Source organism: Hoplias malabaricus, chromosome X2 (assembly GCF_029633855.1).
Source record: "Hoplias malabaricus isolate fHopMal1 chromosome X2, fHopMal1.hap1, whole genome shotgun sequence".
Taxonomy (NCBI): domain Eukaryota; kingdom Metazoa; phylum Chordata; class Actinopteri; order Characiformes; family Erythrinidae; genus Hoplias; species Hoplias malabaricus.
In genome coordinates, this window is record NC_089819.1 from 25,833,607 (window position 1) to 25,854,656 (window position 21,050).

General features: G+C 45.5%; 2 protein-coding genes across 4 annotated transcripts in view; one reads left to right on the forward strand and one right to left on the reverse strand.

Annotated features, from left to right (window-relative positions):
- The window catches only part of LOC136677516 (E3 ubiquitin-protein ligase znrf3-like), a 99,602-nt gene extending 92,370 nt beyond the window's left edge, over nucleotides 1-7,232 (forward strand). For both annotated transcript variants that reach the window (XM_066655084.1, XM_066655085.1), the window contains 2 exons: nucleotides 1,913-2,015; nucleotides 4,055-7,232. In XM_066655084.1, the coding sequence (XP_066511181.1) occupies nucleotides 1,913-2,015; nucleotides 4,055-5,604 (1,653 nt within the window). In that variant the 3' untranslated portion in view covers nucleotides 5,605-7,232. The remainder of the gene's footprint in view (nucleotides 1-1,912; nucleotides 2,016-4,054) is intronic.
- An 893-nt stretch (nucleotides 7,233-8,125) lies between these two features.
- Nucleotides 8,126-14,021, reverse strand: LOC136677132 (2-methoxy-6-polyprenyl-1,4-benzoquinol methylase, mitochondrial-like). 2 transcript variants are annotated; one of them, XM_066654555.1, is made up of 7 exons: nucleotides 13,693-14,021; nucleotides 13,253-13,402; nucleotides 11,262-11,480; nucleotides 10,451-10,557; nucleotides 9,645-9,733; nucleotides 9,454-9,565; nucleotides 8,126-8,519 (listed from the first exon to the last, which is right to left on the reverse strand). In XM_066654555.1, exons 1-7 carry the CDS (start codon nucleotides 13,910-13,912, stop codon nucleotides 8,418-8,420), a joined length of 999 nt encoding a protein of 332 aa, XP_066510652.1. In that variant the 5' UTR covers nucleotides 13,913-14,021; the 3' UTR covers nucleotides 8,126-8,417. The 2 variants fall into 2 exon arrangements, with proteins under 2 accessions (XP_066510652.1, XP_066510653.1); XM_066654556.1 differs by having other exon boundaries at nucleotides 8,129-8,519; nucleotides 13,711-14,006.
- Nucleotides 14,022-21,050: the final 7,029 nt, after the last annotated feature.

Below are 21,050 nucleotides of genomic sequence, written 5' to 3' on the forward strand. Positions count from 1 at the left end.
CGCTATGACGCGTATGGTACTGACCACTGTTACCTCTACTGACCACTGTGCCCCTTTACCCTACTGACCACTGTGACCAATACTGTACTGACCACAGTGATGGTACTCTACTGACCACTGTGACCCTGTAATCTACTGACCACTGTGATGGTACTCTACTGACCACTGTGACACATACTGTACTGTCCGCTTTGTCGCTGTACCCTACTGACCACTGTGACCCTGTACTGTACTGACCACAGTGACCCATACAGTACTAACCACTTTGACCTTGTACTGTAGTGATCACTGTGACCCTTACTGTGCTGACCACTGTGACACGTACTGACCGTACAGACTGCTGTACTGAGCGCTATGACGCGTATGGTACTGACCACTGTTACCTCTACTGACCACTGTGCCCCTTTACCCTACTGACCACTGTGACCAATACTGTACTGACCACAGTGATGGTACTCTACTGACCACTGTGACCCTGTAATCTACTGACCACTGTGATGGTACTCTACTGACCACTGTGACACATACTGTACTGACTGCTTTGACCCTGTACCCTACTGACCACTGTGATGGTACTCTACTGACCGCTGTGACACATACTGTACTGACTGCTTTGACCCTGTACCCTACTGACCTCTGACACATACAGTAGTGACCGCTGTGACCCGTGCTGTACTGACCGCTGTGACCCGTGCTGTACTGACCGCTGTGACCTGTACTGTGTTGACCACTGTGACCTGTACTGTGCTGGCCCTGTAACCGTGTACCATACTGACCACTGTGACCCTGTACTATACTGATCATTGTGACCCTGTACCCTACTGACCACTGTGACCCTGTACTATACGGACCATTGTGACCCTGTACCCTACTGACCACTGTGACCCTGTACTATACTGATCATTGTGACCATGTACCCTACTGACCACTGTGACCATGTACTATACTGACCATTGTGACCCTGTACCCTACTGACCACTGTACTGACCATAGTGACACTGTACTGTACTGACCACTGTGACCGTGTACCCTACTGACCACTGTGACGGTACTCTACTGACTGCTGTGACCTGTACTGTACTGATCACTGTGACACATACTGTACTGACCGCTGTGACCCTGTACCATACTGATCACTGTGACCCTGTACCCTATTGATCACTGTGACACATACTGTACTGATCACTGTGACTCTGTACTATACTGACCACTGTGACCCATACTGTACTGACCATAGTGACACTGTATTGTACTGACCACTGTGACCCTGTACTATACTGACCACTGTGACCCATACTGTACTGACCATAGTGACCCTGTACCCTACTGACCACTGTGACCCATACTGTACTGACCACTGTGACAGTACTCTACTGACCGCTGTGACCTGTACTGTACTGATCACTGTGACACATACTGTACTGACCACTGTGGCCCTGTACTATACTGATCACTGTGGCCCTGTACTATACTGATCACTGTGGCACATACTGTACTGACCGCTTTGACCCTGTACTGTACTGATCACTGTGACCCTTATTGTGCTGACCACTGTGACCCGTGCTTCACTGATCGCTGTGACCCATACTGTGGTGACCACTGTTACCCGTGCTTTACTCATCGCTGTGACCTGAACGGTGACCCTTATTGTGCTGACCACTGTGACCCGTGCTTCACTGATCGCTGTGACCCATACTGTGGTGACCACTGTTACCCATGCTTTACTGATTGCTGTGACCCATACTGTACTGACCGTTGTGATCTGAACGGTGACCCTTATTGTGCTGACCACTGTGACCCTTATTGTGCTGACCACTGTGACCATGTACTGTGCTGACCGTTGTGACCGTTTACTGACCACTGTGAGCTGTACTGTGCTGACCGCTGGCTGTGTTCTGTGTGTGTTGATCAGGAGCTGCGAGTGATTCCTTGCGCTCATCGTTTTCACAAGAAATGTGTCGACCCCTGGCTGCTCCAACACCACACTTGTCCCCACTGCAGACACAATATCATTGGTAAAACACACACACACGTACACACACACACACCTGCCCCCACTGCAGACACAACACCACTGCTAAAACACACACACACACACCTGCCCCCACTGCAGACACAACACCATTGCAAAAACACACACACACACACACACATATATCTGCCCCCACTGCAGACACAACACCATTACTAAAAGACACACACACACACACATATATCTGCCCCCACTGCAGACACAACACCATTACTAAAACACACACGTGTACATACACACCTGCCCCCACTGCAGACACAACACCATTACTAAAACACACACACACACACCTGCCCCCACTGCAGACACAACACTATTACTAAAACACACACACACACACCTGTCCCCACTGCAGACACAACACCATTACTAAAACACACACACACACGTACACACACACCTGCCCCCACTGCAGACACAACACGATTACTAAAACACACACACACACCTGCCCCCACTGCAGAAACAACACCATTACTAAAACACACACACCTGCCCCCACTGCTGACACAACACCATTACTAAAACACACACACACACACACCTGCCCCCCACTGCAGACACAACACCATTACTAAAACACACACACACGTACACACACACCTGTCCCCACTGCAGACACAACACCATTACTAAAACACACACACACGTACACACACACCTGTCCCCACTGCAGACACAACACCATTACTAAAACACACACACACATACACACACACCTGCCCCCACTGCAGACACAACACCATTACTAAAACACACACACACACCTGCCCCCACTGCAGACACAACACCATTACTAACACACACACACCTGTCCCCACTGCAGACACAACACCATTACTAAAACACACACACACGTACACACACACCTGTCCCCACTGCAGACACAACACCATTACTAAAACACACACACACATACACACACACCTGCCCCCACTGCAGACACAACACCATTACTAAAACACACACACACACACACCTGACCCCCACTGCAGACACAACACCATTACTAACACACACACACCTGACCCCCACTGCAGACACAACACCATTACTAACACACACACACCTGCCCCCCACTGCAGACACAACACCATTACTAACACACACACACACACCTGCTCCCCACTGCAGACACAACACCATTACTAACACACACACACACACACACCTGCCCCCCACTGCAGACACAACACCATTACTAAAACACACACACACACCTGCCCCCACTGCAGAAACTACACCATTACTAACACACACACACACACCTGCCCCCACTCCAGACACAACACCATTACTAAAACACACACACACACATCTGCCCCCCACTGCAGACACAACACCATTACTAACACACACACACACAACTGCTCCCCACTGCAGACACAACACCATTACTAACACACACACACACACATCTGCCCCCCACTGCAGACACAACAACATTACTAACACACACACACCTGCCCCCCACTGCAGACACAACACCATTACTAACACACACACACCTGCCCCCCACTGCAGACACAACACCATTACTAACACACACACACCTGCCCCCCACTGCAGACACAACACCATTACTAACACACACACACACACATCTGCCCCCCACTGCAGACACAACACCATTACTAACACACACACACATCTGCCCCCACTGCAGACACAACACCATTACTAACACACACACACACACCTGCCCCCCACTGCAGACACAATACCATTACTAACACACACACACACACACATCTGCCCCCCACTGCAGACACAACACCATTACTAACACACACACACACATCTGCCCTCACTGCAGACACAACACCATTACTAACACACACACACACACCTGCCCCCCACTGCAGACACAACACCATTACTAACACACACACACACCTGCCCCCACTGCAGACACAACATCATCTGTAACACACACACACACACACACACACACAAACACACACCTGCCTGAGATTTTGTGTGTGTAGATGGGTTTTTTTTAACTGTTTTTTTTCTGTCCAGATCAAAGGAAGGGCAGTCCCGGTGCCGTGTGTGTGGAGGCGGGGAATACCGTTCTGGGGCGGCAGCAGAGGGTGGTCCTCCCTGTGCACTATCCCGGACGAGTTCACCGCGCTGTTCCCGTTACAGCATTCCCCACTCGCACCAGCATGGACCCCCATGGGAACACCATCACGGTCCTGACGGTGGAGCAGCACCCTGAGCAGAACCTCTTTTCCCCACAGTCCACCTTCCTCCGGTACCCATTCCACCTGGATCCACACCACTGCACCCTGGAGCATCGCGTCCCACCGTACTCTCAGCCCCATGCCTTCAAGCGGCGCTTCCACGGGCGGAACTTCTCCCGCTCTGTGTGTTTCCCTCCGTATGACACCATGTACCAGCACTACTTCCTTCAGGGCTTGAGCTTCCCCCAGAGCGAGGTCCCCCCCGGCTCCACTCATCATAAAGCGAGAATGTTCCCCCCAGGCCTGCTGTACCCTGCCATGGTGCACGTTGCGCCCGCACCGTCCACCCGTCCTGGTGAGTCAGGGCGCTCGACAGTGCCTGGCTGCTACCACGGCGACGGCTGGCCAGACTGTCCTGGCAGCGACAGCAGCAGCAGCAGCGGCTCGGCACAGTGCCGGTGTTCCTCCAGCGACTCTGTTCTGGATGTCAGTAACCAGGGTGTCTATGGCAGCTGCTCTACCTTCCGAAGCTCACTCAGCAGCGACTACGACCCGTTTGTCTACCGCAGCCGGAGTCCTTGCCACTCCGCTGAAGACACTCTGCCACCAGGCTGCTCCGGAATGGAGTTCCTGCATCCCCCCGCCCGCTACAGCTCCAGGGAGCGACTCTCAGACTGCAGCAGCCAATCCTCACTGGAAACCAGGGACTTTACTAGCACTACCTCAGCTGGGCCCCTAATGGGCCCTCATTTGGCCTCGGCAGGACCCCTAGGGAGTCCCCCCTCAAACTCATCTGGGCCCCTAAATTGCCCTTATTTGGCAGGACCCCCAGGGAGCACTTCATCAGCCAAGCCAGTAGGGGGTGCTCATGAACACTGTGTGGCGGCTTGTAACTGTTGCTGTGAGGTTCTGACCATGAGTCTCGAATCTAAATCACAGAACCAATGCTGCAGACGAGCAGCAGAACCTCCGACCAGTCCTCCACAGAACTTTTACGGTGAGAGGCTGTCCCCTGGGGAGCGGCGTTCCTGCGAGGGTCCACCCTGCTGTTTCTACACAGAGCACCGCGTGGGTCGCTGCGGCGAGGACTACACCATTAACATTCAGTACTCGGACAGTGACGGCTGCTCGGGACAGAGCTGCTGCGAACACAACCACAGAATTCCCATCATCCCAGAGGACTCGGACTGCGATCTGGGCCTCCGAACCAATCCACAGCTAAACATTCTGCCACCTCGACTAACAGGGGAACGCGAGAATGGAGTTCCAGGGTTTTTCAGCTCGGGTCCAAGTCGAGGTCAAACTCATGAACGGCTGGAGGAGGGGCCGGCACCGTTCTCTCAGTGCAGCGATGCACCCCAGACTCAAGAGGGCGCCACTCTCTGAACTCGGAGCAAAGGCTCAGATTCTTATTTTGTGTTGAAGTGAGGTTTGGAATTCTCTTCATTCCTGTGGCGTTTGGAGCAAACACAGCACAAACTCATCTTTAATTCTAGCACGTTGCCTGCTTGAGGCATGAGGAAGCGCGCGTGTGCTGAAATGACTTGAGGTTCCAGATACTGACCTCACCGACGACTCACGTTTCGACAGAAAACTGTCCTGTAACCAGCCTCTCAGCCATGTGCGGAATTCCAGGGATGAGCTGGATTTCTCTGTGGGAAAAATGAAGGAAATGGTTCAGAGACTGAGGTGTTTGGTCAGGGTGGGGTCATTAAGGCCTAGACATGCTAGCAGCTAACTCTCTGAGCTGACCGTGCAGCTGTGGTTGACAGCGCTGACCAGTGCCCCCTAGAAATCACTCCAACACTGTCCACCCATAGCTCACTGACCTCACTGCTGTCCACCCATAGCGCACCACTGTCCACCCACAACTCACTACTCTCCACCCACAGCACACTGACCTCACCACTGTCCACCCACAGCATACTGACTTCACCACTGTCCACCCATAGCTCACTACTGTCCACCCACAGCACACTGACCTCACCACTGTCCACCCACAGCACACTGATCTCACCACTGTCCACCCATAGCTCACTACTGTCCACCCACAGCACACTGAGCTCAGAGAAGTCCAGCGTTTCCCACGGTTCCTGATGTAGGTCCAGTTATGCTCAGACCCAGAACTTTTCACATGAGCGTTACGGGCGCTGCAGCATCAGCAGCTCATTACAGTGCGTTCTGATAGAGTCTCTCTCTCTCTTCCCCTCATTTCTTTTCACCCTCCCTTTTCTTTCTCTCTCTCTCAGGGTTGCCATATCATTAGTTCTGAAACAGACCAAGTAAACCTTAATTTTTGTTTCCGTTTGTGTGAGAGGATGCAGAGTGGTTTGTATTTCACACCAAAGTTATATTCCTCCTTTGATTAACTTGAGAATTAGCAAAAATCTCCAGAAACAGTTCACAGCTGAATTTTATTTTGCTTCAGTGAAACAGGCTTTTAAAATTTTTATTTCAGTTTTATATCCTGGTCTTGTTTTCTGAGCACTTGTTTCTTAAATGTAAAATGGAAGCTATGGGTCTGTTCTGAAGACACCAAAGTGAACGATATTTAAAAAGATTGTAATCGGGTGGGGAAAAATAGAAAATAATAATAATCGCACCACCATCCTCATGCCTTTAACTCTTTTCAGCTGTTTCTGTGAAATCTTCCCCCGATACCTTTAAATATGTTTATTTTCCTGTAAACTCAAGCAGGCGGTGCATTCGTTCTTCACTGTTTGTAGCACTTACCAAGATTCTATCAAAATATGTACAAAATTGTTTTTTTAAGGTGAAATCTTCTGTGGTCGGATCAGCTTCACTTTCACTTTATTTCTGTTTATTTTTGTGTAAACTGCACATTTCACAAATGGAAATGTTCTCTGAATATTTATTGACTAATATATTTAAGAGTAAGCCATGTGTCTCCCTCAGTTTCTGCAGAAGGCTGAGATTTGGTCGGGGAACCTTTGTAAATTCGAGGTCCTCTGACCAAACGCAGCGCGACTCCTCAGTCACAACGTGTAAAAACATCTGAGAATTAAAAGCTTTTATTCCGCTGCGAGGCTCTTGAGTGTTTACTGATTCTCTGCAGCAGCCAGTGCACTTCCTGTGCTCAGAAACCCCAGATTAAACCAGAAGCGGAGGGGCGGGGGTGAATGGAGTTGTGTGCTCCCAGAATCCTATAGGACAGTCCAGATCCCAGACTCAAAATGTACCCTCTGCAGCTGTAATGGAGGCTTCTGGGGGGCAGTGGTAGCATCTGAAACTCTTTGGGCTCATGAGCAGTGTGTTACACAAAAAAAGAGACTTTAACTTATTTATTTCTAATAAAGAAAGTATTCCCATCGAACTGGAGCTGGAATCACTGCCCCTGCAAAAGACACACCTCTCCTCCTCCTCCATTAGTGGCCTTCTATCCACTGTCAATAAATTATTAAAAATGCTCCAGTTGTGTGTTACTGGGGCTGTGCTTCTCCGCTGTTTACAAGCTCAGCAGGATGCCTCTGAACGCTGCAGTGTTTACATAGTGTTATATCTCTGAAGCCGTATCCTTCGTTCCCCTCTAAACGTGTAGAAACACGGCCCGTTCACAGGAACCATGGTTCCAAGAGTCGGATTCAGAGTTCTTTTAGGAGAAAAGCTCGTAGAGGTTTTCCGTCATTTCAGAGTTCACTTTTATGTCCCTTAAATAATTCAAAGGGACAGTCAAGGTTTTTACAGCTTTAGTGGCTACAAAACTCTAAGTGAAAAGTTTACCTTAAATCACTGCATCCACAGAGACCATGGGCACCAGCATCAATCTAATACAGTACACCACCACCACCTCACTTCTCCAAACACAGCTCAGAAACAGAGTAACCTGCTTCTTTCTGATGAAAATCAGTCAGTGGTTATCCTTCTGAACAAACGACAAACAACGAATTGAAACGGTCTCAGAAACAACTTTCATTCGTTTAATTCTACACTTTTTAATAAGAATGTTCACTTTATCTGCGTCCGAGGCAGACCCCTCAAACAACACAAAAGAACTCCGCTGAAGATGAATTCAGTAGAAAAATGCCTCTGTGGCGCCCCCTGGGGCTGTGTGGGTCCTATTCTCTTCGGTAATTAGACAGCCTAGACTCGACTCTTCATTAGAACTTCTGTGGCACCCCCTGGTGGTGCTCTGTGTTGATTTGTATGGGAACAGTCAGCAGTTCAGCACTTGCTTTCTCTCAAAGTTTAAATCCTGAGTGGATGGCCACCACTCCTCCAGTCAGATTCATGTACTGGACCCGAAAGAAACCAGCATCCTCCATCATCTCCTTAAACGTCTCCTAAAAAGCAGAGAACGCAAACATTAATCTCTTCGTCTCTGAACCAGAGCTGCAGCTAGTGACAGACCCATTAGCACCTTTGATTTCAGGTCATTCCTAATTACATTAAATAATTGATAAGTTTAAAATGGCAATGTAGAATATTGTTCTGCATTTATATATGTCTTCATCATCCAGTGGAAAACCCTGTAGCTCTGTGGATGTTTGAACACAGCAGTGTGTAAATCTCAGGAAGAATGAACAAAAAGAAATGCTCCAAAATGACTCTGAATTCTATCTTTTTTTACTTCTGTGAAGGTACTGTTTCTGAGATGAATGTTTTTCTTTGGGCAGTGATGATATCATTTAAAAGACATTAATGTTTAACGAAATGATTAACGTGAAGTCCACCAACCCACACACTGTGCAACAATCCTAATGCTAACAATAAACTATACGACTTTTAACTAAATTAAATTCTTAGATCATCACACACTTTAGCCCCAAACTATGATTTTACAAAGTCTGAGAATCTCAGAATAGAATAGAGCTTTATGATTCTGACAAAGCACAACACACACACACACACAATAGTAAAAATAAAATAACAACAATAATAATAATCTTGCAGTGTCATTGATTACAGGCTGCAACTAGACTCCTCCAACTCAGAAAAACTGTCACTGAACATGCTCTACGTTAAAGTTGATTTAAACCCCATCTCATCTCCAGGACTTATTTTGCATTAACTGTAACAAAAGTTTAGATATTCATCGCTCCTGCAGAAGAGGCTGCGTTTATGTGAGAGCGCAAAGATGAGGTTAAACACAGCAAATAAGATGAGTGCGGAGACATAAGGGCATTGAGTAAAAATGGCACAAACACACAGAGGGCTGTGAGGCTTGTGTGAGGAGGGGTTCCTCTGTAAAACAGTGACGGTATTGAAGACTGTTACCTGGTCAGGAAACCTGCGGATACTCTCCACCAGGTACTGATAGGACATCCAGTCTCCAGCAATCACCTCCCCCAGCACCGGAATCACCTGGAAACTGTACGCATCGTAGAGCCTGAAAAACACCATCATCACCGTCACATTCATCGTTAGTATCTCGTTCTCTCTGATGTGAGACACGTCTCAGTTCTTACTTTGAAAGCAGGGGGTTAGAGACTTTACTGAACTCCAGACACAGGAAACGGCCGCCAGGCTTCAGAACACGTACAGCTTCCTGTAGAGCCTGAAAACACACACAAACAGCATTTTAAACAACAGAAATCTGTCTTCCCTTAACGAACAGTGTCCTGAGTAAGGGTCAAATCTGCTTCATTCCAAATTTCAGAACTACAGACCACATCTACACTTTACACCCCCTGATCCGCCAACACCTTCACCAAACCCAACACAGGAAAGTCCTCGCCTATTCTGTAGATTTCAGGAAGGTGTTTAACTCTATTTGGCCGAGGGGCTGTACTTCACTCTCCTACAGAGCGGAGTCAAGGGTAATCATCAGATCATCATGAGTAAATATCATCAGATCAATGTGTTCTGAAAAACAATGTGCCGTACAAACTGGAAACGAGGAGTGAGGCAGGGCTGCAGCCTGAGCCCAACAATGTTTAACATCTACATTAATGAGTTAGCGGGGCAGCTGGAGCAGTCTGCAGCCCCCGGTCTCACTCTGCAGGACGGGGAAGTAAAGTTCCTGCTCTACACAGACTACCTGGTGCTGCTGTCCCCGACAGATACAACAATAAAGCTGTTAGAATGTGAATCTGAGAGAGAGAAAACTGACGGAAAGAGAGAGAGAACAGAGGGAGCGAAAGGACAGATGGAGAGAGAGAGATTCAGGACGTGTACATTTCTGAACCACCAGGATCCACCAAATGCCCTCAGAACACAAATCAGAACTGATGAACGAGACAGCCAGAGTGAGTGAGTGTGTTTGTTTGTTTACTTGCTGGATGTGTGTTACGTTGCGAATGCCAAAGGCGATGGTATAAACATCAAACTGATTATCATCAAACGGCAGCTCCTCCGCATCCCCGACAACCCAGTGAACACCTGTAAACATAAACAAACATCCTGTAAACAAAATGTCCAGTAAACACCCGCAAACATAAACATCCTGTAATATGTCCAGTAAACACCTTTAAACAAAATGTCCAGTAAACACCCATAAAAAAACATCCAGTAAACACCCGTAAACATCCAGTAAACATAAACAAACATCCAGTAAAATATCCAGTAAATAACGGTAAACATAAATAAACATCAAGTAAACAAATGTCCAGTAATCTCCTGTAAAAAAATAAACATCAGTAAAAAAAAGTCCAGTAAACACTTGTAAACATTAATAAACATCCAGTAAATTCCTGTAAACATAAATATCCAGCAAACACCTATAAACATAAACATCCAGTAAACAAAATGTCCAGTAAACACCTGTAAAAATAAACAACACTTAAACTTCCAGTGAACAAACATCTAGTAAACACCTGTAAAAACCAGTAAACATAAACAAACAACATCCAGTAAAAACCTCTAAATATAAACACCCAGTAAAAACATGTCAATATAAACAATGAACACCCAATATACCAATGTAAAAAGAAAACAATAAACACCCATCAAACACCTGTAAAGATAAACAATAAACACGTGTAAAGATAAGCCATAAACACTCAGTAAACACTTTATTATAAAAACAAACCCCCAGCAAACACATGTAAACATAAATAAATACCCAGTAAACGTATGTAAATTACCAGAGGTAATTCCTGCTCTTTCCGCACGCTCCTTTCCCACCTTCAGCATTTCCTTGTTTATGTCACACACCATGGCCCGGGACTCCATAGGCTCTGCCTCCTTGCCATAGTCTGCAGCGACCTCCACCCACGAAGGCGTCTGATTGGCTCTTGCTCTCTGCCGCAGCTGCCGCTGTCTGACGGATTGAGCGTACTCCAGGAAGCGGAAGGAGATGTCTCCTGGAAAATTACCAACTTTACACCTCATCTCCTCAGAACAGCTGATTCCTATCTAGCTCTGTGTGTGTGTGCATAGTGAGAGATTGTGTGTGTAGTGAGAGAGGGTGCATAGTAAGAGAGAGAATACATAGTGAGAGAGAGAGAGTGTGCGTAGTGAGAGAGTGTGAGTGTGCGTAGTGAGAGAGAGAGTGTGCGTAGTAAGAGAGAGCGTGTGCATAGTGAGAGAGAGTGCGTTGAGAGAGAGTGTGCGTAGTGAGAGAGTGTGCATAGTGAGAGAGTGCATACTGAAAGTGTGTAGTGAGAGTGAGAGAGAGAGTATGCGTAGTTGAGAGAGTGTGCATAGTGAGACAGAGAGAGAGAGCACGCAGTGAGAGTGTGTGTATAGTGAGAGAGAGATTGTGCATAGTGAAAGAGAGTGTGAGTGTGTGTGTGTAGTGAGAGAGTGTGCGTAGTGAGAGAGACTGTGCAAAGTGAGAGAGTGCATAGTGAAAGAGAGTGTGTGTGTAGTGAGAGACTGTGCATAGTGAGAGAGAGTGTGCAAAGTGAGAGAGTGTGTGTGTAGTGAGAGTGTGCGTAGTGAGAGTGTGCATAGTGAGAGAGAGTGTGCGTAGTGAGAGTGTGCATAGTGAGAGTGCAAAGTGGGAGAGAGTGTGTGCGTAGTGAGAGAGTGTGCATAGTGAGAGAGAGTGTGTTTCAATCTGTGAGTGTGTAGTGAGAGAGAGAGTGTGCATAGTGAGAGAGAGAGTGTGCAAAGTGAGAGTGTGTGTGTAGTGAGAGTGTGCATAGTGAGAGAGAGTGTGTGTAGTGAGAGAGAGTGCATAGTGAGAGAGTGTGTGTAGTGAGAGAGTGCATAGTGAGAGAGAGTGTGTGTGTAGTGAGAGAGAGTGTGTGCGTAGAGAGAGAGAGTGTGTGCGTAGAGAGAGAGAGTGTGTGTGTGTGTTTCAATCTGTGAGTGTGTGAGAGAGTGTGTGTGTAGTGAGAGAGAGTGTGCGTAGTGAGAGAGTGTGTGTAGTGAGTGTGTGCAAAGTGAGAGAGAGTGTGCGTAGTGAGAGAGTGTGTGTAGTGAGTGTGTGCAAAGTGAGAGAGAGAGTGTGTGCAAAGTGAGAGAGAGAGTGTGTGCAAAGTGAGAGAGTGTGCGTAGTGAGAGAGAGAGTGTGTGTTTCAATCTGTGAGAGTGTGAGAGAGTGTGTGTGTAGTGAGAGACTGTGTAGTGAGAGTGTGCAAAGTGAGAGAGAGTGTGCGCGTAGTGAGAGAGAGTGTGCGCGTAGTGAGAGAGAGTGTGCGCGTAGTGAGAGAGAGTGTGCGTAGTGAGAGAGAGAGTGTGCGTAGTGAGAGAGAGTGTGTTTCAATCTGTGAGTGTGTGAGAGTGTGTGTTTCAATCTGTGAGTGTGTGAGAGAGAGTGTGTGTTTCAATCTGTGAGTGTGTGAGAGAGAGTGTGTGTTTCAATCTGTGAGTGTGTGAGAGAGAGTGTGTGTTTCAATCTGTGAGTGTGTTAGAGAGAGTGTGTGTTTCAATCTGTGAGTGTGTGAGAGAGAGTGTGTGTTTCAATCTGTGAGTGTGTGAGAGAGAGTGTGTGTGTAGTGAGAGAGTGTGCGTACTGAGAGAGAGAGTGTGTAGTGAATGTGTGTGTTTCAATCTGTGAGTGTGTGAGGGAGAGTGTATGTGTAGTGTGTTTGAGTCTGTGAGAAAGTTTGTGTGTAGTGTACAGTGCGTTTATAGCATGAAGTGTGTGTGCATAGTGTTTGTGTATAGTGTAGAGTGTGTGTTTTACCGGTTCCTCCAGCTGTGTCGAGCAGCTGTAAACCTGGCTGTGGGTTCATGACGTGAAGCAGTGTGTCCTTCCACAGACGGTGAATCCCCAAACTCATCGCATCATTCATTACGTCATATTTTTGCGCCACACTCTCAAACACCTTATAGACTGATACACAAACAAATAAAAAAGGAAAACAGAAACATATGAGTGTAAAATCACAGGTGGCAGTGATTGTTGCTCTGGAGCAGCTGAAAATCACTTAACAAGGAGACTCAGGGGTGTTTAAGGCGGAGAGTCTCTGTGTGGAGGCTATATGTGTACTGAGAGAGTAGTGTGTGTGTGTGTGTGTGAGTGTGAGAGAGTGAGAGAATGCGAGTATGTATGAGCGAGTGTGGTGTGAGAATGTCTAAATTGTGTGGAGATTAATAAATGTATTTAATGTGGAACTGCGGTACCAGGACAATGTTTCTGACCTCTCTCCGCCTTCTCGTGCTCGGGGACCGTTTGGAAGCCGAAGTGTGTGTCTTTGGGCTCGGATTCCGCGCTGAAGTTGCGGGCCGTAGGGGGCTCTCTCCGGTTCAGAGGGACTCCCGCTGTAGGGGCTGTTCTGGAGGTTATTCTCCTGTTTGTGAACCTCAACACTTTCTTTGGGATCCCTCTTAAGGACGCGGCCATCTTCGGTTTAAAATTAATATGGACGTCACAAAACTGCGACGGAGTTCTTTTGTAGTTCACGGAGCAATAAAGGACTACAACTCCCCTACCCTTCGATTCAACGTTGTTTACACACACACACACACGCACGCACGTACGTACGTAGCCACGACATGATTTGTTTGTTTTATTTAAGTGTTGGCATTAAGGGAAATAAATGTGAACCTCCTTAGACAGACAGGCTAAACCGTCTGAGAACTGCCTAGAGGCATCACCTAGGCTCAACTTTACAACTGTGACTTTGCCCTGAATTAAATGTAAACGTAGAAAAATCAATGTGGAAAACGATTATGTAGAAAAACGTATAAAATTTGACGTAAATGAAGCCGCCCCACCCCCACCACCAGACTGCAATTATGTAAATAGCCCTAGATTATCAGGCAAAGGAGGTGGAGTATGTGTAATTTATCAAAATACCCCAGACATCAGTCTTAAACAGTGTGACACCTTCACTTCTTTTGAAGTCCAGTCACAAAAAAGGACGCATTTTTATTATGTAACATTTACAGACCACCACGTCCTTACTCATAATTATCCATTTTGAGAAGGCAGATGACCCACTAAAAAGGCATTCACTTCAACCCTAGACTCTGTTGGTGTAACAGAGTTATATATATATATTAAAAAAAAATAATATATATATAAAAAATCATTATTTCCTATAAAATGACCTGTTCCACAATTATTGGCACCCTTAACAATTTCTTGAAAATAAAAGTATTTGAACCATTTATGTCATTTCTACTGCAGTGTATAAAGTGGATCAAAGTATCTTGAATTACTTTAATTAGTAATTCATCACTTCCTGTTTCCCTGGGGTATAAATATGGCATTACACAGAGGCCTATTTCTCTTACTCACTCTTAAACATGGGAAAGAGAAGAGCACACACTATTCAAGTAAAGTAGATGTGTGTCAACCTTCATAAATCAGGTAATGGCTACAAGAAAATAGCCACTCACCTGCAGATGTTCTTATGTACAGTCAGAGTAATCATCAAAAACATCTGGACCTGTGACAAACATCTGGGACTGTGACAAACAAGCCTGGAAGAGGACGCAAGTGTATCTTGCCACCACACACAGTGAGAAGGATGGTAAGAGAAGTAGTAAGTTATCCAAAGCTCACTGTAAGAGAATTGAACATTGGACATTTTTTAATCAGAATCTGGGGGCCTCGGCCCGAAAGCTGAAGATGGGTCGTCACTGGGTCTTTCAGCAGGATAATGACCCTAAACATGGCCAAATCTACTCAAAAATGGTTCACAAGGCACAAAATGAAGCTTATGGAGGGTGATATATATATATATATATATATTGTTCTCCCCGTGTCGGCGTGGGTTTCCTCCGGGTGCTCCGCTTTCCTCCCACAGTCCAAAAACACACGTTGGTAGGTGGATTGACGACTCAAAAGTGTCCGTAGGTGTGAGTGTGTGAGTGAATGTGTGTCTGTGTTACCCTGTGAAGGACTGGCGCCCCCTCCAGGGTGTATTGCTGCCTTGCGCCCAATGATTCCAGTTAGGCTCTGGACCCACCCCGACCCTGAACTGGATAAGGGTTACAGATAGTGAATGATTGAATGAATGTATGTGTGTGTTTAAGACTGAATTGAAATCTAACAGAGCATTTGCAATCAGATAGTAGTTTATTAACCTTAAGGTGGTCGACACACAATAGCACGGAGTACTATGTGAATGTGGACAAAGAAAATGTTTTCACAGAGAGTTTATAAAGGTAGTTTATACGTCATAAACATAAGATAATCACTATAAGTTTCTGCAAGCTTAGTTTTCTTAGAAACGTCCCAGTTTGATAAACAAGCTGAGGGACAGAAGGTTTGGTTCTGATAAAGCTCTGACCTCGAACTGACCTTGAATACAGTTAATTTGTGAGTTCTGTTGAAAATTAGAAATGAAAATACAGACAAAACAAGCAGACAGGGTCTTAAACAGAGACATATAAACATTTCCATTACACACGCTTTCCCTACTCTCAGTAGTGTTTGTGCATTGCTGGAAGTAAGTCGTGTCAGAGAAGCTCTGCGTAAAATCTCATATTTTAACTAACTATATTACAGCATTTACTTGCTGTGTTTTGATGAATATTAAAGCATTTTGTATACATTTTTACTTGAATTCCTCTACAGAGCTGTAAGTGGGTGGCGGCATTTTTTATTTTGGCGCCAGTTGCACTCTGCTGAACAATGAGCTCTGCAGAGTGCAACTATGAAAACATAACCTGAGAAAGAGATTGTGTATGTGTGTATGCAGGCACAATAAAGTCACAGAGAGCGAGAAAGATATCCTGAGCCGGCCCAATCCACAGTGTTAAACCCGACCTGGCTGCCACCCGATGTGAATGATATAAAACATAATGTAATTGTAAAAGAAAAACTTGAAGCCTTTTACCCACTCCCACAGTTAGAACTAGAGAAGATTATCCCCTCCGCAAACTGTCCAACTTGCACACTTGATGCAATTCCCACAAAGTTGCTCAAAGAAGTACTACCAGTTATTATTAATCCTCTTTTAACTATAGTAAACTCATCCCTTAGTCTGGGCCATGTACCCAAAGCTTTTAAACTAGCAGTTATTAAACCTATGATCAAGAAACCAAACCTTGATGCTAGTACACTGTCTAATTACAGGCCTATTTCAAATCTGCCATTTCTGTCCAAGATCTTAGAAAAAGCCGTGGCCCAACAACAAGTTCATATCTACATAAGAATCATATATATGAAAAATTCCAATCTGGATTCAGGCCACATCATAGCACTGAGACAGCTCTAGTCAAGATCACAAATGATCTTCTTCTTCTTGCCTCTGATCAAGGCCACGTATCCCTGTTGGTGCTTCTTGACCTAAGTGCAGCCTTCGATACAATAGACCACAATATTCTTATAGAAAGGTTAGAAAACATGGTTGGAATCACAGGGACAGCCCTATTATGGTTCAAATCTTACTTAACGGAACGTTATCAATTTGTAAAAGTAAACGATTTATCTTCAAATTATTCTAAAGTAAGATTTGGAATTCCACAAGGCTCTATTTTAGGACCATTATTATTTACATTATACATGTTACCGCTAGGCACAGTTATAAGAAACCATGACATTAACTTTCACTGTTACGCAGACGACACACAATTGTATATTTCAGCCAAGCCCGATGACAAACACAGATTAAAGAAAATAGAGGACTGTGTAAAAGACGTGAAAGGCTGGATGTTGCGTAACTTCCTCCTTCTAAACAGCAACAAAACAGAGGTCCTGCTTTTGGGTCCAAAGGTGGCAAGAAATAAATGATCAGATTTAATTTTAAATCTCTCTGACTTTCCAGTTAAACCTGGTTCAGCAGCAAAAAATCTTGGTGTCATAATTGATCCTCATTTGATCAACACATGAGCAGTGATCACTAGGACAGCTGTTTTACATCTTCACAGCATCGCCACGATTAGAAATGCCTTATCCCTGCAGGAGCAGACACATTAGTACATGCCTTTATTACTTCAAGACTTCACTATTGTAACCCATTACTATCAGGATGCACCAGCAGAACTTCAACTAGTTCAAAACACTGCAGCCACTCACTCCTCACTAAAACTAGAGAATTTGAACATATCAGCCCAGGTCTATCATCACTTCATTGGCTGCCTGTTAAATTCCGCATCGACTACAAAACACGTTATTAACGTATAAAGCTCTACATGGGCTCGCTCCTGAATACTTTCAATATACTATTTCCTATTATGAGCCTCCACAATTCCTCAGATCACAGAGTACTGGACTTTTAATTGTTTCCAGAATTCAGAAGGCCTCAGCTGGGGGAAGAGCTTTTTCTTATAAAGCCCCCAACTCTGGAATGATTTTCCAGAAAATGTTTGGGACTCAGACACAGTCGCAATCTTCAAATCGAGGCTAAAAACTCATTAGTTTAGTTAATCAAGACAAGATTGTTGCTAAGTCCAATTTCTATTTCAGTGTAACTGATGGTGGTTGGTTAATGGTGAGGGGTCTGAGGCTGGCAACAATTGTCAAGTACTACATTAATAAAGTGAGATGTACTTTATTGGCAGGTATGCCATGATGGTGCCTTTCCAATGGCATAGAGGGAATTAAGAATGGAAGAGTGATTTTGAGGGATGACAGATGAGGCCAAATAAGAAGCCCAAAAAGGGTCAGCACCACAGGAACGTCGAGACAGAGAAAAGGCACATAAGAAACTGTGGATGAGCCTTTTAACAAGAAGACATTTTGAAGACAGTTCAAACCCATTCTTTGCCTCCTTTCCGTTCACACAGCAAAAAAAGTGGCCCAAATCCGATCTGTTTTGTCATATGTGACATAGATGTATAGTTTTTGTGGCTGCGTGAACAGCACAAATCACATTGAATCGGACTATTTAAAATCAGATTTGTGCCACTTTCATATGTGGTACTGAGATCCAATCCATATTGAATCTGTGGTCATTCGACAATCTGAAAAGCCAGATCTGATTTCATGTGATTTTTACATCACTCCGGCCGTTGAGAATTATCTCCAGACTACGGTCCAAAGCACTTTCGTCTTAATTTGAGGTGTTTCGTCATTATCATCATTATCTGTAACTGCTTATCCAGTTCAAGGTCGCGGTGGGTCCAGAGCCTACCTGGAATCATTGGGCGCAAGGCGGGAATACACCCTGGAGGGGGCGCCAGTCCTTCACAGGGCAACACAGACACACACACTCACACCTACGGACACTTTTGAGTCGCCAATCCACCTACCAACGTGTGTTTTTGGACTGTGGGATGAAATCGGAGCACCCAGAGGAAACCCACGGTTCTTTGTTCATTTTGGAATGAAACTGTATAAATGTGGGTCATGGAAATATTCAACTCATGTCAGCGCTCGTCTGCTACACTTTGGGGATGATGTGTTCGTGAGAGACCCAGGAAATTTGGTCCCATTCCTTCATTTACAAAACAAATGTAGTTTTCTGGTAAGCGCCTGAAGCCTCGTACTTTGCACCTGCGGGTTCAGGGAGTTCAGGAGCGTGATGTCTTCAGACTGATGTCAGATAAAGACAGAACAAAAAGAACAGATTTGGGCCACTTTTACCTGCTGAGCGAACGTAACCTCAGTTGTAGTGTTGTGTCTGGATACAGGCGACTGATTATTCCTTCCTGTCCTCCTTTTGAATATCTCCAGCAGGGGGCGCCACATGATTAAATATCCTTCCGTTCTAATTCTGAATAAAGTCCTCAGCTTACTGTAAAAGTGAAAATCCCAGCAGAAGTGAAACACAAAGAAATTTACACAGAAATCATAAAGCTGAGAGCCGCAGGGTTGCTTTCTGCTGAGCAGAGGGGGAAGTTTGTGTTGTGATTGATTCATGGAAACATGGCCAGAGTCATTTGTGTGATGACAATATAATGTGGTTTATATGTGCATGAAGAAAGCAGACGAGACTGGAGTGTAAGAAACATGCATAGTTATTTATTCATTCATTCATTCAAGAACAAATTAAATAAAAACTAGAAATGTACCTCTGTCGTAGAAAAGATAGATTATGTTCCACTTGAAGTAACAATAATTTACTGTATAAATTAAAATCACTATTTTATTTACAATTTCATGAAAACATCTTTCCCCAATGTTTCCATTAATTTGTCCCTGAAGTGCCCTTTTTAAGATGGGGATTTTTCAGAGAAACTCATGATTCTCAAGTCGTGTAAGGTGCTGTAAAGTCATGTAGAGAGCTGTAGAGTTGTGCTGAGAGCTGTAGAGTCGTGTAAGGTGCTGTAAAGTCGTGTAAGGTGCTGTAGAGTCGTGTCTAGAGCTGTAGAGTCGTGCTGAGAGCTGTAGAGTCAGGTAGAGAGCTGTAGAGTCGTGCTGAGAGCTGTAGAGTCAGGTAGAGAGCTGTAAAGTCATGCTGAGAGCTGTAGAGTCATGCTGAGAGCTGTAGAGTCATGCTGAGAGCTGTAGAGTCAGGTAGAGAGCTGTAAAGTCGTGTACGGAGCTGTAAAGTCGTGTAAGGTGCTGTAAAGTCATGTAGAGAGCTGTAGAGTCAGGTAGAGAGCTGTAGAGTCGTGCTGAGAGCTGTAGAGTCAGGTAGAGAGCTGTAGAGTCATGCTGAGAGCTGTAGAGTCAGGTAGAGAGCTGTAAAGTCGTGTACGGAGCTGTAAAGTCGTGTAAGGTGCTGTAAAGTCATGTAGAGAGCTGTAGAGTCAGGTAGAGAGCTGTAGAGTCGTGCTGAGAGCTGTAGAGTCAGGTAGAGGGCTGTAGAGTCGTCTATGGAGCTGTAAAGTCATGCTGAGAGCTGTAGAGTCAGGTAGAGAGCTGTAGAGTCGTGTCCAGAGCTGTAGAGTCAGGTAGAGAGCTGTAGAGTCGTGCTGAGAGCTGTAGAGTCAGGTAGAGAGCTGTAAAGTCATGCTGAGAGCTGTAGAGTCAGGTAGAGAGCTGTAGAGTCATGCTGAGAGCTGTAGAGTCAGGTAGAGAGCTGTAAAGTCGTGTACGGAGCTGTAAAGTCGTGTAAGGTGCTGTAAAGTCATGTAGAGAGCTGTAGAGTCGTGCTGAGAGCTGTAGAGTCAGGTAGAGGGCTGTAGAGTCGTCTATGGAGCTGTAAAGTCATGCTGAGAGCTGTAGAGTCAGGTAGAGAGCTGTAGAGTCGTGTCCAGAGCTGTAGAGTCAGGTAGAGAGTTGTAGAGTCGTGTCCAGAGCTGTAGAGTCGTGCTGAGAGCTGTCTGCTCGTCTGCTACACTTTGGGGATGATGTGTTCGTGAGAGACCCAGGAAATTTGGTCCCATTCCTTCATTTACAAAACAAATGTAGTTTTCTGGTAAGCGCCTGAAGCCTCGTACTTTGCACCTGCGGGTTCAGGGAGTTCAGGAGCGTGATGTCTTCAGACTGATGTCAGATAAAGACAGAACAAAAAGAACAGATTTGGGCCACTTTTACCTGCTGAGCGAACGTAACCTCAGTTGTAGTGTTGTGTCTGGATACAGGCGACTGATTATTCCTTCCTGTCCTCCTTTTGAATATCTCCAGCAGGGGGCGCCACATGATTAAATATCCTTCCGTTCTAATTCTGAATAAAGTCCTCAGCTTACTGTAAAAGTGA

Bases quoted from the DNA above. Each gene is read 5' to 3' on its own strand.
- LOC136677132 (XM_066654555.1), bottom strand. From the start codon at position 13,912: ATGGCCGCGTCCTTAAGAGGGATCCCAAAGAAAGTGTTGAGGTTCACA. The intron at 9,566-9,644 runs GTAAGAACTGAG...GGTGTTTTTCAG, and splicing joins TCTAACCCCCTGCTTTCAAA to GCTCTACGATGCGTACAGTT. The intron at 8,520-9,453 runs GTAACAGTCTTC...TCTGCTTTTTAG, and splicing joins TCCGCAGGTTTCCTGACCAG to GAGACGTTTAAGGAGATGAT.